At 37.1% G+C, this 13141-nt stretch overlaps 1 protein-coding gene and 1 long non-coding RNA gene across 2 annotated transcripts in view; one reads left to right on the forward strand and one right to left on the reverse strand.

Moving 5' to 3' along the window:
- Window positions 1-12495, forward strand: part of LOC132114211 (uncharacterized) — a 42229-nt gene extending 29734 nt beyond the window's left edge. Inside the window, exon 2 of the long non-coding RNA XR_009425259.1 lies at window positions 12322-12495. This is a non-coding gene — a long non-coding RNA (uncharacterized LOC132114211). The remainder of the gene's footprint in view (window positions 1-12321) is intronic.
- Window positions 4633-8775, reverse strand: LOC132113611 (zinc finger protein ZIC 3-like). The gene is made up of 3 exons (XM_059521464.1): window positions 7520-8775; window positions 6417-6580; window positions 4633-6122 (listed from the first exon to the last, which is right to left on the reverse strand). The coding sequence occupies exons 1-3, from the start codon at window positions 8517-8519 to the stop codon at window positions 5940-5942; spliced, it is 1347 nt and encodes a 448-aa protein (XP_059377447.1). The 5' UTR covers window positions 8520-8775; the 3' UTR covers window positions 4633-5939.
- Window positions 12496-13141: the final 646 nt, after the last annotated feature.

Genomic DNA, 13141 nt, shown 5'->3' on the forward strand with positions numbered 1-13141 from the left:
GTGATACCTTTTCTAATGGCCCTCAAAATGTAGCTACAGATGAAACTGGGAAAAGACAATTGAGATTGGTCCTGGGGTATTGAGAGGTAAGCAGCATGAGGGGTTGGATTGACTTGGTGCACCATTGGACCTTGCATTATCCTGGCATGAGGTCTCTTTGGCAATAGCCAAGCAATTTCCAACAGCAGCTGGCCACCCACCTGTGTGTGCCACACACACACACACACACACACACACACACACACACACACACACACACACACACACACTTTTAAGTGTGCATAATGACTTTTTGGACCTATTTGGAAGTATAAGTTCAGCAAAATCTTTCATTTGATTTTTCATTTTTATTTTAGGACTAACTTTTTTTGAAGATTTAATTAAATGCTTAAAAAGTAAAGGTGCTCTAACATTTTTGGTTCAACCATTCTGTCAAAGGTTCTTTAAAGAACCATCCCTTTCTTGCCATTTTATAATCTAAAAAACTTATTTCGCCACAAAGAACCTTTGTGTAACAGAAAGGTTCATCAGATGTTAAAGGTTCTTTATGGAACCATTTAGACAAAAATATTCTTTTATGGCATCATGAAGCACCTTTATTTTTACGAGTGTATGTCAACTATAGCAGAAGTGATACTTTCTGTCTCAATGATTATTCCATTTATATATTATTTATGTATTTATTTAGCCTTCCAAACCACCAACCACTAGCACCTGCTCTCTTGCCCCCTGCAGCCCCTGACCCTTGTTTGCGGGTGTTACTGATGCAATGACGGCCATATAGCATTCTGTGTCCTAATTTGATACACATCATGATGACAAACCAGTGGACACCAACTTCTAGTTATCAGTAAAAAGTGTATTATTAATTATTATTAATATCTAATATTATTAATATGACCATTGGTGATGTGAACATGTAAATACAGAATAGTTAATACCCAATATATGATATTGATCACTTCTGAGCTTATCTTTCAATTTGTCTACATAAACTAAATGTAAAAATATTAAAACTCAGTTAATACAATAAAACCAAAAATTACACCCTGCAGGGATCAGTGCTTTTTCCAAAGACGGACAATTAATGCACCCCTTTGAACTGGGGGGGGGGGGGGTACTTCGCACCTTATGATAATATAGATTATGATGTCTTGGTATAATAACTACTTATCGTCATCACAGTAGCCTAAAAGGTTCGTTCTAAAAGCCCCATTTTGTATGTAATAAAGTGTTACACCTAAATTTCCCCTGTGCATTACTGTCTGCTCTCATAGTCTAAAACATAATCGCATAGATATGCATTTCAGTGAAGGCGCTCCACAGTTTTCATAGGCGCCGACTTTAATGACGTTCATTTTTATTAGATTTTTATGGTTCCTTGTTAAGATGGGCGTGTGCTCACTGAAATAAAAATAACAATTATCCATCTTTGTGTTTTAAACAACCCATTTTTTCGCAACCAAGTATTTCCCGGTACAGGCTAATAAAACGTTTAAACTCATATAAATACTATCTATCTATCTATCTATCTATCTATCTATCTATCTATCTATCTATCTATCTATCTATCTATCTATCTATCTATCTATCTATCTATCATCTATCTATCTATCTATCTATCTATCTATCTATCTATCTATCTATCGGACAAAAGCGGTTAATATTTTAAGACGCTATTTTCCATCTGAATCTGTGTTAGCAATTCGCTGCAAATATGGCGATACTGGAGATAAAATGTACAATGTCCACTGACGAGGAAGGAACAAATTACAGACTTCCTTATAAATAAACAAAAGAAGCATTTGACACTTGTTGGACTTCTGGCAGTAAAGTCTTATGTCTTAAAGTACCAGAAAAAAAGCATTTCACGTGATGGGAAAACCTATTTAAACGCAAACTTTACGAATCGTCAATGTAAATGACGGCTCCATTTGCCTTGCTTTAACATTACAACGGGCTTGCAGCACATCCAAAGTAGATTCTGAAAGGACACATCCTTGATTAACAGTCATATATTGAGCACCTTTGAATATTCATTGCTTTTCCTGCAGGTGAATAAGCATCCGTAGAGTGCAATGAAAAGGGTTAATTGACGTGCAAATTGTCTCTACCTTCCACATCACTCTTACATTTTTTTGGTAAATAGCGAATTAAAGACAAATACAGCCAAATTCACTTATCTTATAGCGGAGCTACTGTAGCTATTGGAGTTAGAGATTTTCACATCCAACATTTTTTTCTATAGCCAGGCTAAATACAATTTCAGTCAAAATGTTATATATTACGTTATAAGGCTTTATATATAACTACAAGTTATGCCATAACTTCTAGTGTAGCTACAATCTTTTACAATATGGTGGAACAAATAAATATTACGACACTTTTATTTTTATTTTTTACATTACAGCGGAATCAGTTTATCTTAAAGGAACCTTCAGTTGTTTTACTGCATTGAATTCTTGTATTATTACAAGGTAGGCTGGTATTAGTGTGTTTTATACGTGCGTGGCGATGACCTATTGGGTGTTTCTAATTTTTAAAATGTAAAGTATAGGCTAACCCGGAAAACAGCTCACGGTTACAAGCTGACAGCATCCCGCCACGTTCAAGGCAACACCCGAGTTTATGATCTCGCACGCAGTTGCGTGACAAAAACAGTTTGGAACCTGCTCGTGTCTGTTTATCCTCTTAGACAGTGCCACCCCGCTTAGCCAGCAAAGCTGAGATTGAACGTGGCTTCAGGGAGGACTAGAGAAAGGACCCTAAATTAGTATTAGCCGTAACGCTCATACAATCCACAAACACTTGAATACTTATGAAGTGTATTTTTAAAGTTTTAGGTTAAGTAAAAAAAATTTCACTACAGATTATTTGATAACATTTTCAACTACATATGAATTAACCACAACCCTACCTCACATTTATCATATCTGCCTGTCCAGCATTTATTTTACAGCAGATCTTAAATTCACCGTTTTACTTCAGCCAACCAACAACCGCTACTTTTCAAACTCCTTCCACGTGACTGCAATGCTGACGTGTTTTCTAGTTTTCTAATCCTTTTCAGGCTTCGTTATAAACAGCTTGTCATCATTCTTAAGACATGTATCGTTCAAGGACCAAGCCTTCTCTTATATTAACGCTATAGTTTTAGTTTTTCGCGACAGCTTAAAAAAATTAGACGGGACGAGTGTGCCCATTTAGTCAAGCTCAGATGGTGTTTCGGGGTGCCTCAGCAAAACAGCCAGCGCCATTTTGTGACGTCACCGCGTATGTCAGACTCCAGCTTAATGGCGTGAGGAGAAAAATGTTGCTTGAAATGGGGAGCTTGCACATAAATCAGAAAAGATTCAGTTAAATGAATTTGTTAAACTGTTTACATTTGAAGCTGTGGGTGGGTTTAATATTATGTGGGTGGGTATAATATTTATGAGGGTGGAGTCTTTGGGGGTTGGGACAAAATACTACGTTTCAAGCGAGGATGAGGACAGAGTTTGGCAGGTCCTCCAGAAATAATAGTTGCCTATATAGCCTTTAAATCGTAAACTTGACTCAGTGAAAAAAATATTTTGCGTATTCACCACATTGATTTGTGTCTGTAAATGGCTGGTTTGTTTTATTATTGATATATGTATATATATACACACACATGGCCTATAGGCTACATATATACATTTAGAATTCTGAACTTTTCCGTCCCTCAAAAGAAACAGGATGATAAGATGGCGGCATCGTATACTGTCAAGTTCAAGTGTGTTGCTGCGCCGTACGGCTGAGCAGGGCGCATATGCTTTAGGTTCATGGCTATTACCAGGAAAATATAACAGATAGAAATGAAAAAGAAAAAAAAACGAGGTCTTCATTTGTGACATTTCAGAAATTCTTTTAATTCCAGTCAAAATTTTTGTCATGAATAGTTCGTTAAACAAACCAACAAACAATAACCCTACCTCGAAAGAAAGTACAAGATTTTGCTGAAATGTTTATAGGTATGTAGTAACATCATTTGCCTCGAAAATGGCACAGTGACAGAGTTCATCAGTAAAACGTGCTTTTCAGGAACAACTTGATGCGTGACCCATTTCCACGAGAAAATATCACAGAATCACATTCAAGCTCCATTTGTACATCAGATCTGTAAGAGATCAGGGCTGAAGATACATCGATGGTGGCTGAAATAATTCTTTCTTTTAACTTAACGTATAGAAAATAGCATATAAAACATATATTCATTAAATTATTTAAATAAACTTATTTATATCACTTTACTTACGAGGTACTGTATTTTTTTTAACGTTTGTTTTCAAAAGTAGTGCTGGTGGTTTGAAATCATGGTCATAAGCACAATATATTTATATGCATAATTTTAGTCTCTTAAAAAATATGTAACAATGCAACGCTGTAATCTTGGTGTCACTGAACACATATTTTCCCTCCCTTTTCCACATTAAAAAGATATATTACTCTTAATACAACATTTCATTCACACATACAGTTCCACGTCTGGAAAAGTTGTTCACATAAAACGAGCAAATGTGTAATCAAAGTTTTCTATATGTTTTACCATAGTACTCATAACAAACAACACGCTATATTCACAAAAAGAACTACATTTAAAACAATGCAAACTGACAGACAAAAAGTTTTATTTTGAGATTATTGTTGTGACACATCATTGCTCCTCTTTGACACATTAAACAAAGACTTGCATCCACAAAGACAGTTCTGGGAACCATCAAAAATGGAATTCCATACTGATTCAAATGGCTGTACCTCAAACCCAAGAATATATGGTCTTTAACACTGTCACACGAGTTCAAAGTTGATGCATGAATGGGAGCTATGCTATTGCATGGTGTATCTGATCAAAAAGTGGCATGTAGATGAAAACACAGGTCAGTGGGCCTCTTGAATTTTTAGTGTTCCTTATAGATCTACCTTAGAGATGTAGTCTATACTTTGATGCTAAAAATGTTAAAAATAATTCATTTTGATAAGAACCTCACATGGCAGATTCATCAGTATTTAAAGGGGATTTGTTTTATTATTGTTTCTTTTTATACAGGTCCTCACATGAACTTACGTTGGAAAATGCATAGCCTGCTTGAAACTATAGTTCATGTCATAATATTAATATAATTAATACTTACACACATATATCGGCTAAAAAAAGATACAATCGTATCGAGGGAACTTAAGAAATGACTCCCTTTTTCATTGTTAAAACTGGTTATTGATTCAAACTGTACAGTCTTGTTAGAAAACATTTCCATAAATATAATTTAAAAGTCGACTCTTTCGCCGATAATTAAATTACAAATTGATAAATATGGCATCATGGATATGTATATACATCATTATCAACAAAGGCAACGTTATATTCAAAGGTAACAATCGTAAGCTAATACCACATTTCTCCACCTGAAAACGGACTTGGACAACAGATTTGACTCCATCAAACAAGGAAATACATTCACGAGTAGGCTATATACTTATTTATGATTTATTATTTTGTTCAAGTTCAAGACAAAGACTTTGGCACGTTTCTTAAGACTGTCTGAAGTTTTAACAATCAACTTAAAGGCGAGTGTCACCTTAATATAAAACACAGTGAAATATTCTTTCTTTGCCATTATTTTTAAATATTTTTTTTTCAGAAAATACATAAAATTCAAAATAAAATAATCATCTGAAATCTGAAAACTAAAGGAAATCCATTTATTCTTAGAAAGTGTTATTTTGTTATTTTACGCCTTGATAGTTTTCTCCGAACTCGGAATAAAGTCAGATTTCGAATCCTGAGGATGGACGAGGCCTGCTGGCGAACTCTCATCTTTTCCTGTTGTTTCAATGACATTTTGTACGCCATAGCGTAAATAGTTTTTTTAAGGTTACTTCAACCATTTGGTCCTCCATTTGAGAGTCTGCTTGGAGCTTCAAACGTACCATTCGTTAAAATTAGGTGGTAGTCCATCGCTGTGTGCAGATGCATTTTGCACTGCAGACGTGGGTGTTTTTGTCGGGTCTTCGGTGTTCGCAGAAACCAGCACTGGCGGTGTGGAGGACTCGTATCCAGAGCTAGCAGCTGGAGACGACTCCGAGCCTTGTGATTCGTGTACCTTAAATTATAACGTTCAGAGATGTATGACAAACAGACAGGACGAGGGAATAACACGCTTGTACAGGATTCAGGCTTGTATTCTGTATTCTATGATCTGATTTCTGATCTCTGTTATAGCCTACATGTGAACCAAAATACAGAACAATATCAAGCCTGCTTCAATATGAATGTAAACGCATTGTAGGCCTACGTATAATACAGAATACGTTTATCTAAGGGGTTACAATTTTTTTAAAATATTTATTTGCGTGATTTAGGCGAGTGTTTGCAAAATCAGAAAAATTTCCCTTACCTTCATGTGTTTCCTGAGAGAGCTGGGGTGTGTATAGGACTTGTCACACACTTTGCAGATATATGGCTTGTCAGATGTGTGCACGTGCATGTGCTTTTTCCTGTCGCTGCTGTTCGCAAAGCGCCTGTCGCAGCCTTCGAAGTCGCATTTAAATGGCTTCTCACCTGCAAGTGAGAGCAAACACTGAAGTTTTAGTAATATAACTTTTTTTTTAAAAGAGAGGATGTTCAGTACAACTTTGTAATGTAATACGCCGTTCGAAATGAACAGGCCATGTTGCGCTCAAACTAGATGATTTGGTTACCCACATAACACGCTCTTTGAGAGTCCTTGCTGTTATCCTTTAGCTGTTTTACTTTCCAATAATCTTTATATTCGTTTTAGCAAACCAACACAACATGCATCGTCTTGTAAGCTGTGTAGCAGTTATTGAGAATTTTTTGCACACGTTCCCATCTGCCAAATGTAAACATATACACTGTTCTACAGCTTGCTTTACATTTCATGTGGATCTTAGGGGTCAATTATTTAGGCACAAATCCAGCCATCAGACTAAATGCACTTCGACTACTTCATACTTTCCCAGACCAATGTCTAGCATTTTATTTATGCATCCATAATACACAAATCTCATGCTGTTTCTATAACTTTATAGCCACAATAATCAGCTTCACAAATGCAAGAGGACAGTCCATTCACAAATTCGCTCCACAACAACGCGTGCAGCTTTGCATTTAAATTTCTCATCTCTTATAAGAGATGCTTTGTACATACATTTAAACAAAAACATATTTTGCTCTACCGAAAAAAAGTAAAAGAAACTACATTTCTTAAAAACGTAATGTGATTAAAATACAGTAATGTTTCCAAACATTAATTTCCCCAAACCTAAAGTGTAGTTAAATTATTTGTGGCCATATTCCTGAACGCTTTCCTCTTTATTACTTTTATTTTTCAATTATTTTAAAGAAAATGCACTTGTTTATTTGCATTTTTAAAGAACTGCAATTTACGTATAAAAAATAACGCCGGAATATCATTTAATTCATATTCATTTTTTCAACACCATGGGTAATAAAAAAATTGAAATACTAATGCCTTACCTGTGTGAGTTCTTTTGTGAATTTTTAGATTTTCTGATCTTGCAAAGATTTTCCCACAACCAGGGAACGGACAAGGGAACGGCTTCTCTCCAGTGTGCACTCGGATGTGGTTCACGAGTTTGTATTTAGCCTTAAAGGATTTCCCCGCTCTCGGGCAGTCCTCCCAGAAGCAAACGTGACTACTCTGTTCTGGGCCGCCAACGTGTTCCATTGAAACATGTGTCACCATTTCATGCATTGTGCTGAAAGTTCTGTCACAAGTCTTTTTGGGTCTGTTCATCTGATTCTCATCTATCCACTTACAAAACAATTCTTGCTTAATTGGTTGCCGCATGTATCTGAAGAAGGCCCCCGGACCGTGGTGTGTGGGTACGTTCATCCCCATGTTCATATTGATGGGATGGTTGTAGTTATGGAGCTGAGCGGTGGCGTAAGGGTCCGTGCGAGGGCTGGCCACAGGCCGGTACGGATCTGGACGGCCAAAAATGTCCCCGCGTAAACCCAGGTGCATTTGACTGTTTACAACATGTCCTCCCGGTGAAGTGTGGCTCAAGCTCTGGTCGTGAAGTCCAGGAAACAACAGATGTCCCGGGTTGTCCGAAATTCCGGGGGGCCCGTGTAGACTCCCCGCCGAAGCTGCAAAGATTCCATGCTGGGCACTCGGCGGTGCGGTCTCCCCGATGCCTGCGCCCCTGTTTCTGAAGAGAAATTCCCTGGTCGAATTGAATGCTCCACTGGCGTAGGAACCAACTTGTCCTCCGTGGTGGTGTCCGAGCGCGGCTGCGTATCCAGTAGCTTGCGGGGTGAACGCTGACGACTGGCTGGAGGCGATATCGTGAGTAACCGGACTTATCTTGAAGGCAGCCGAGTGAGATGAATCTGCGAAGGGACTGAGCCCCAGCCCGGGGTCTCGGTTTCCCAAATCATGGTGTCTAGGTGTTCCAAACCCCCCTACTCCAAGTGAAGGGAACTGAGGAGCGCTATCAAGGAGCATAGTCATTGGGCTCAATCGAGAAAAAGCAAGTGAAAAAAAGAGAGAGAGAAACCCCAGTTTAGTGGAGTCAAGCGGGTAACGGTAAATTGAGCACAATTTCACGTAAACTTCAATAAAGTAATCTTGAATTGCAAAATGAAACGATAATCCCGGGTCTCGGTAAACGGGAGCAAAACTCCCGTAACTGGGATCCGTGAGAAAGATGATCAAACTTCCCCCCCCTTTCCAAGCGAATGATGTCCTTGGACTGATAAAGTCAATCACTCCTTGCACATAAATGAGCTCGGGAGGCAGCTCTACACTGTCCAATGAAAGCACATCGCTTTCATAGTCACGTGATAGCTAGGAAGGGTGCTAATTGGCTGCGTGTTCTTTGATTGGCATGGTTTAATATTGAAAGTGGCAGTTCGTTTCAGTGAGTAGATTTGATTGGTTGCTTGTTGGCATTATTTGCAGGTAAAGCAAAGGGACTTTATTTCGGTTCAGTAAGAAAGGCTTGTTTATTTCCCTTGCTTAGCACGTCAGCTGTTCCCAAAGTTACATAAACTTTCAGAAAGTCGCTTGACAACTGATTTATCAAAACTCTATTTTGCCGGTTAGACCATCTTAAAAAAAGAAGATCAGAAAAGGGCAAAAATGACTTAGTAAAAAATAATTTTAATTGGAAATTAAGATCATTCATTTGTTGGCTATCTATGCGTCCATAATTTTTTTTTTTTATGAAATCACTGTTTAGAGTGAAGCCGTAAGATGGTAATATGGTGGTAATTCAAATATCCCTAAGTTTATATATATATATATATATATATATATATATATATATTTTTTTTTTTTTTTTTCTCATGGCGACAAAAATACTTGCTATTGAAGAAATTCACAGGGTTGCTGGTGACTCGCTGCAGGACACGTAAAATCTGATCAAGTTCAGAAACGCGTTGAGTGTTTCAAGCAGCGCTTTTTATACCTCCAAGCCATTTCACGTCCCCACTCCCCCTCAGTCTCTCCTCGAAAGGAGTTCCCTTTTATATTTTAGAGATTAAAAAACAAAAATCTTTAAATCAGCCCCTCATTCTGGTCAAGTCCTCAGCTTTCACGCATTAACTTTCAGCACATTTTCTACGAGAAAAAAAGCAAATAGGCACCTATTCTAATAGTTTTAAGGTGAGTAATTTATTTCTCAGTAGATGCATTATAAAAGTGGTCTGTTGATCATTTGCATGGTGTATTCAGGTAATATTGTAAATCTTGTAGGCTAACATAAGACCTTTTAAACTAAAGATAGGCCTATATATATTTTTTATAAATACACTGTAATAGAATGTAGTAGTAAATGTTTAATAGGCATAGTTTATGCATTTCGCTTATACATACATAGGCATATATATTAACACATTTAAAAAGTTTTACTTGTAGCAATATAGATTTCCAATTATTCTCCTAATCTTTCTGCAAGATTTAGACCCCCTCCTTTCTGCTTTGTCTTTCTTTCTTCCTGCCCCTCTCTCTTACTCTCCCCTTCGTACATGAGCACACATGTGAGTGAGTATGCTGTACCGCTGGACAGATTTACGTTTTTTTTTTGAGGTTTCACAGTTGGCAGTCAGGCTACGGTTTCTTAACTTTCCAGTTTCCACTCTAGGCCTATAGTTTGTCAGTTTAAATGTGGACGCGCTCAATATATTTTGTGACATAGGCGTGTTCATTTCCAGGCGTGGCTAAGAAATACGTTCTTAAGGACGTCCTTTGCTTTTCCTGTGCAAGGAACTGTTCGGTTATTTCACCTAACTTCTTTACTGCACTACAACTCATGCCGGACAAAGGGCAAATGAGGTCAAGATACATTTTGTAATTTAAGGGGGCCTCATACGTCATTTTACTTTGGACCACGCAAATATGAAGGACTTAAAGGCCTATAATTGCAATGACCAGAACTATATTTCGACCGATTATTTGAGTTAGTTAAATAATGTTTCGTCAGAATAATGCGATTAGTTCTAGCTCCCGCCCCCTTGTCTAGCCTTCATATTTTTAGTCAGAGCAGTACCTGCTTAACATTGAACTCGTGAAGATGAGGATTCGGGCTAATACACAGTTATCAAGATCAGTAGAGTGGCAGCGTTCATAGTAGCATATAATTGTTTATAATTATGATATAGATCACGTCCTGTTTATTCGTTTTCAAGTTGTCAATCTTACATTAAATTAATGCTTAAATAGGTCTACACAATTAAAATAAACTCATTCGCTGCGTTCGCTTGAAACAACAGATGGACTCTGATTACCTACCACTTCGTCATCCTGTCATTTAGGGCGATTATATTATTGGTAGTATTTTAAGAGTTAATTTTATATTTAAGTTACATAGGATTCTTCTCTTGAGTTATTAGCGATATCTTCCCTTTCTGTATACTTATCCAGACACATGGCTTTATATCTGTGTACGTAGGCTATCTCTTAAACATTCAAAAGTATCTAGCCTGCTTTCTACCAGCTTTGTCAAGGAGTGGGTCTGTTTATCTCAAACACTTAATCAGTATTGAGTAATGAGATAACTGTGGCACCTTCAATTAACATGTGTCTATGTGAAATTTGTTAACTATGTTTAGCATAAATGACTGGAAATTAAATTTGTCGAGGCGTTACGCATCTGCTTATTAGTGAAAGCAAACTGTTGTTGCAGGATAGATTATTGTGCCCTGTCGAGTGCTAAAAAAGAAAGACAAAATATTGTTTAAAGTGTAGAGTTCCTTTTTTTGTGCTTTTTTCATGCTTGTATCAGTTTTTCCCTTTATTTTTCCCATTTAAATTTACCGACATTTATCCCTTAACTTGTAAAGCTGTACGCCCAATGAGTTCACTGCAATGAAGAAAAGTTTTTTCTGCAGTTTTCAGCCTTATATATTAGACCAAATATATTCAGCCAGAATTTATTAGGCTACCAAATGTAATTTTATTTTATTTTGACATGCTCACATGCAATGTATGCCTCTATGTTGTCTTGATATGGAGATATTGGATGGAAATAAAGACAGAACTACACTGAATTTGTAATTGTACAAAGTTAGCATAATGCAGGTATGCAAGGATGAGAGGCAGTTTACATTTTAGTAAGCATGCTCATAGACTATATATAAATTTGCTTCATAATAGAGTTACAGTTATCTTAGTTAGAGTTATACCACTTTGACTGTATATCAATTGAATTTATATTAGTCTCTTTTGACATTATTTAGTCTGTGCATTGTAGGTCCCAAAGACAAGTCTGTGACCTTTGTGAACTATGCCATTAGGTCTTTTTAGTGAATATTACTTGAATTGATAGAACACAAAAAACAATATTCAGTGTTGTATATGCTCTCTCTCTCTCTGTTTAAATATTATTGTACCAACCCATTTGAAAGTGAAGTGACATTCAGCCAAGTATGGTGACCCATACTCAGAATTTGTGCTCTGCATTTAACCCATCCGAAGTGCACACACACAGAGCAGTGAACACACACACACACTGTGAACACACACCCGGAGCAGTGGGCAGCCATTTATGCTGCGGCGCCCGGGGAGCAGTTGGGGGTTCGATGCCTTGCTCAAGGGCACCTAAGTCGTGGTATTGAAGGTGGAGAGAGAACTGTACATGCACTCCCCCCAACCACAATTCCTGCCGGCCCAGGACTCGAACTCACAACCTTTCGATTGGGAGTCCGACTCTCTAACCATTAGGCCACGACTTCCCTGCATTTATTGGCAATCTTTAATACTGTAAGTTGTATATTAACAGAATATGTTTAGAAATGCATTTCATGTTTTCCAGTAATGAAGAAATGAAGAAGAAAGAAATTAATCAGGAAGAGTTGCTGTGTGGTGTGGAAGAAGAGACTATCTGCCCCTGATTGTTCTGTATTCTCTGTTATGGTGTTGGATGTCATGGTCAGGGAGATTTATCTGAAAACTGCTTATTATATATAAAAGTATTTATTCTTGGCCACATCTGGTTTATTTTTTCTTATAGTATGTTCGATTTGACTGTTAATGTAGCGAGAATGATGCTTTTTGACTGTTAATTATGACTTAATTCTGACTATTGTGAATACAGTTAACCTCAGTAAATATTGTCTTGTAATTTTTACTCTGTCCAAGAACTTTATGTGTGGGAAGAATTATTTTATTAAATAACCCAAGTTTGCGCCCACTCATGTGGGGGAGACAGTCTTCAGAAGAAATACATGAACAATTTTTTTGATTCAAATGGCTAGTGATCAATATTCCTAGTATAAAAGTTGTGCAAGTTGTTTTTTACTTTATAAAGCATAATTATATTCTGTTCTTAATATGTCAACATTTTGTGTGGTTATTTAAACGTTGGAATTGGCCCTTTTAAAAAATGGTATTCAATTGCACTGTCCACATTATTATGCTGTGTCACACTTTTTACAGTGACAGTGATGAGATTTCATCACAAACCTGTTTTCATTTTTGTCCGTTTAATATTGACAGGTGCAAAATAATTCTAAACAAGTAAATACATTTCCTCAATTGACACCAGGTCAACATATGGTTGTAAAAGTTAAATGTGTAAAACTTGCTATCATTCTTGTAACCTCGAAAGTCAAAAGTCTCTTATCCCTTACGTA

Source organism: Carassius carassius, chromosome 33 (assembly GCF_963082965.1).
Source record: "Carassius carassius chromosome 33, fCarCar2.1, whole genome shotgun sequence".
In the NCBI taxonomy this organism is placed as follows: Eukaryota; Metazoa; Chordata; class Actinopteri; order Cypriniformes; family Cyprinidae; genus Carassius; species Carassius carassius.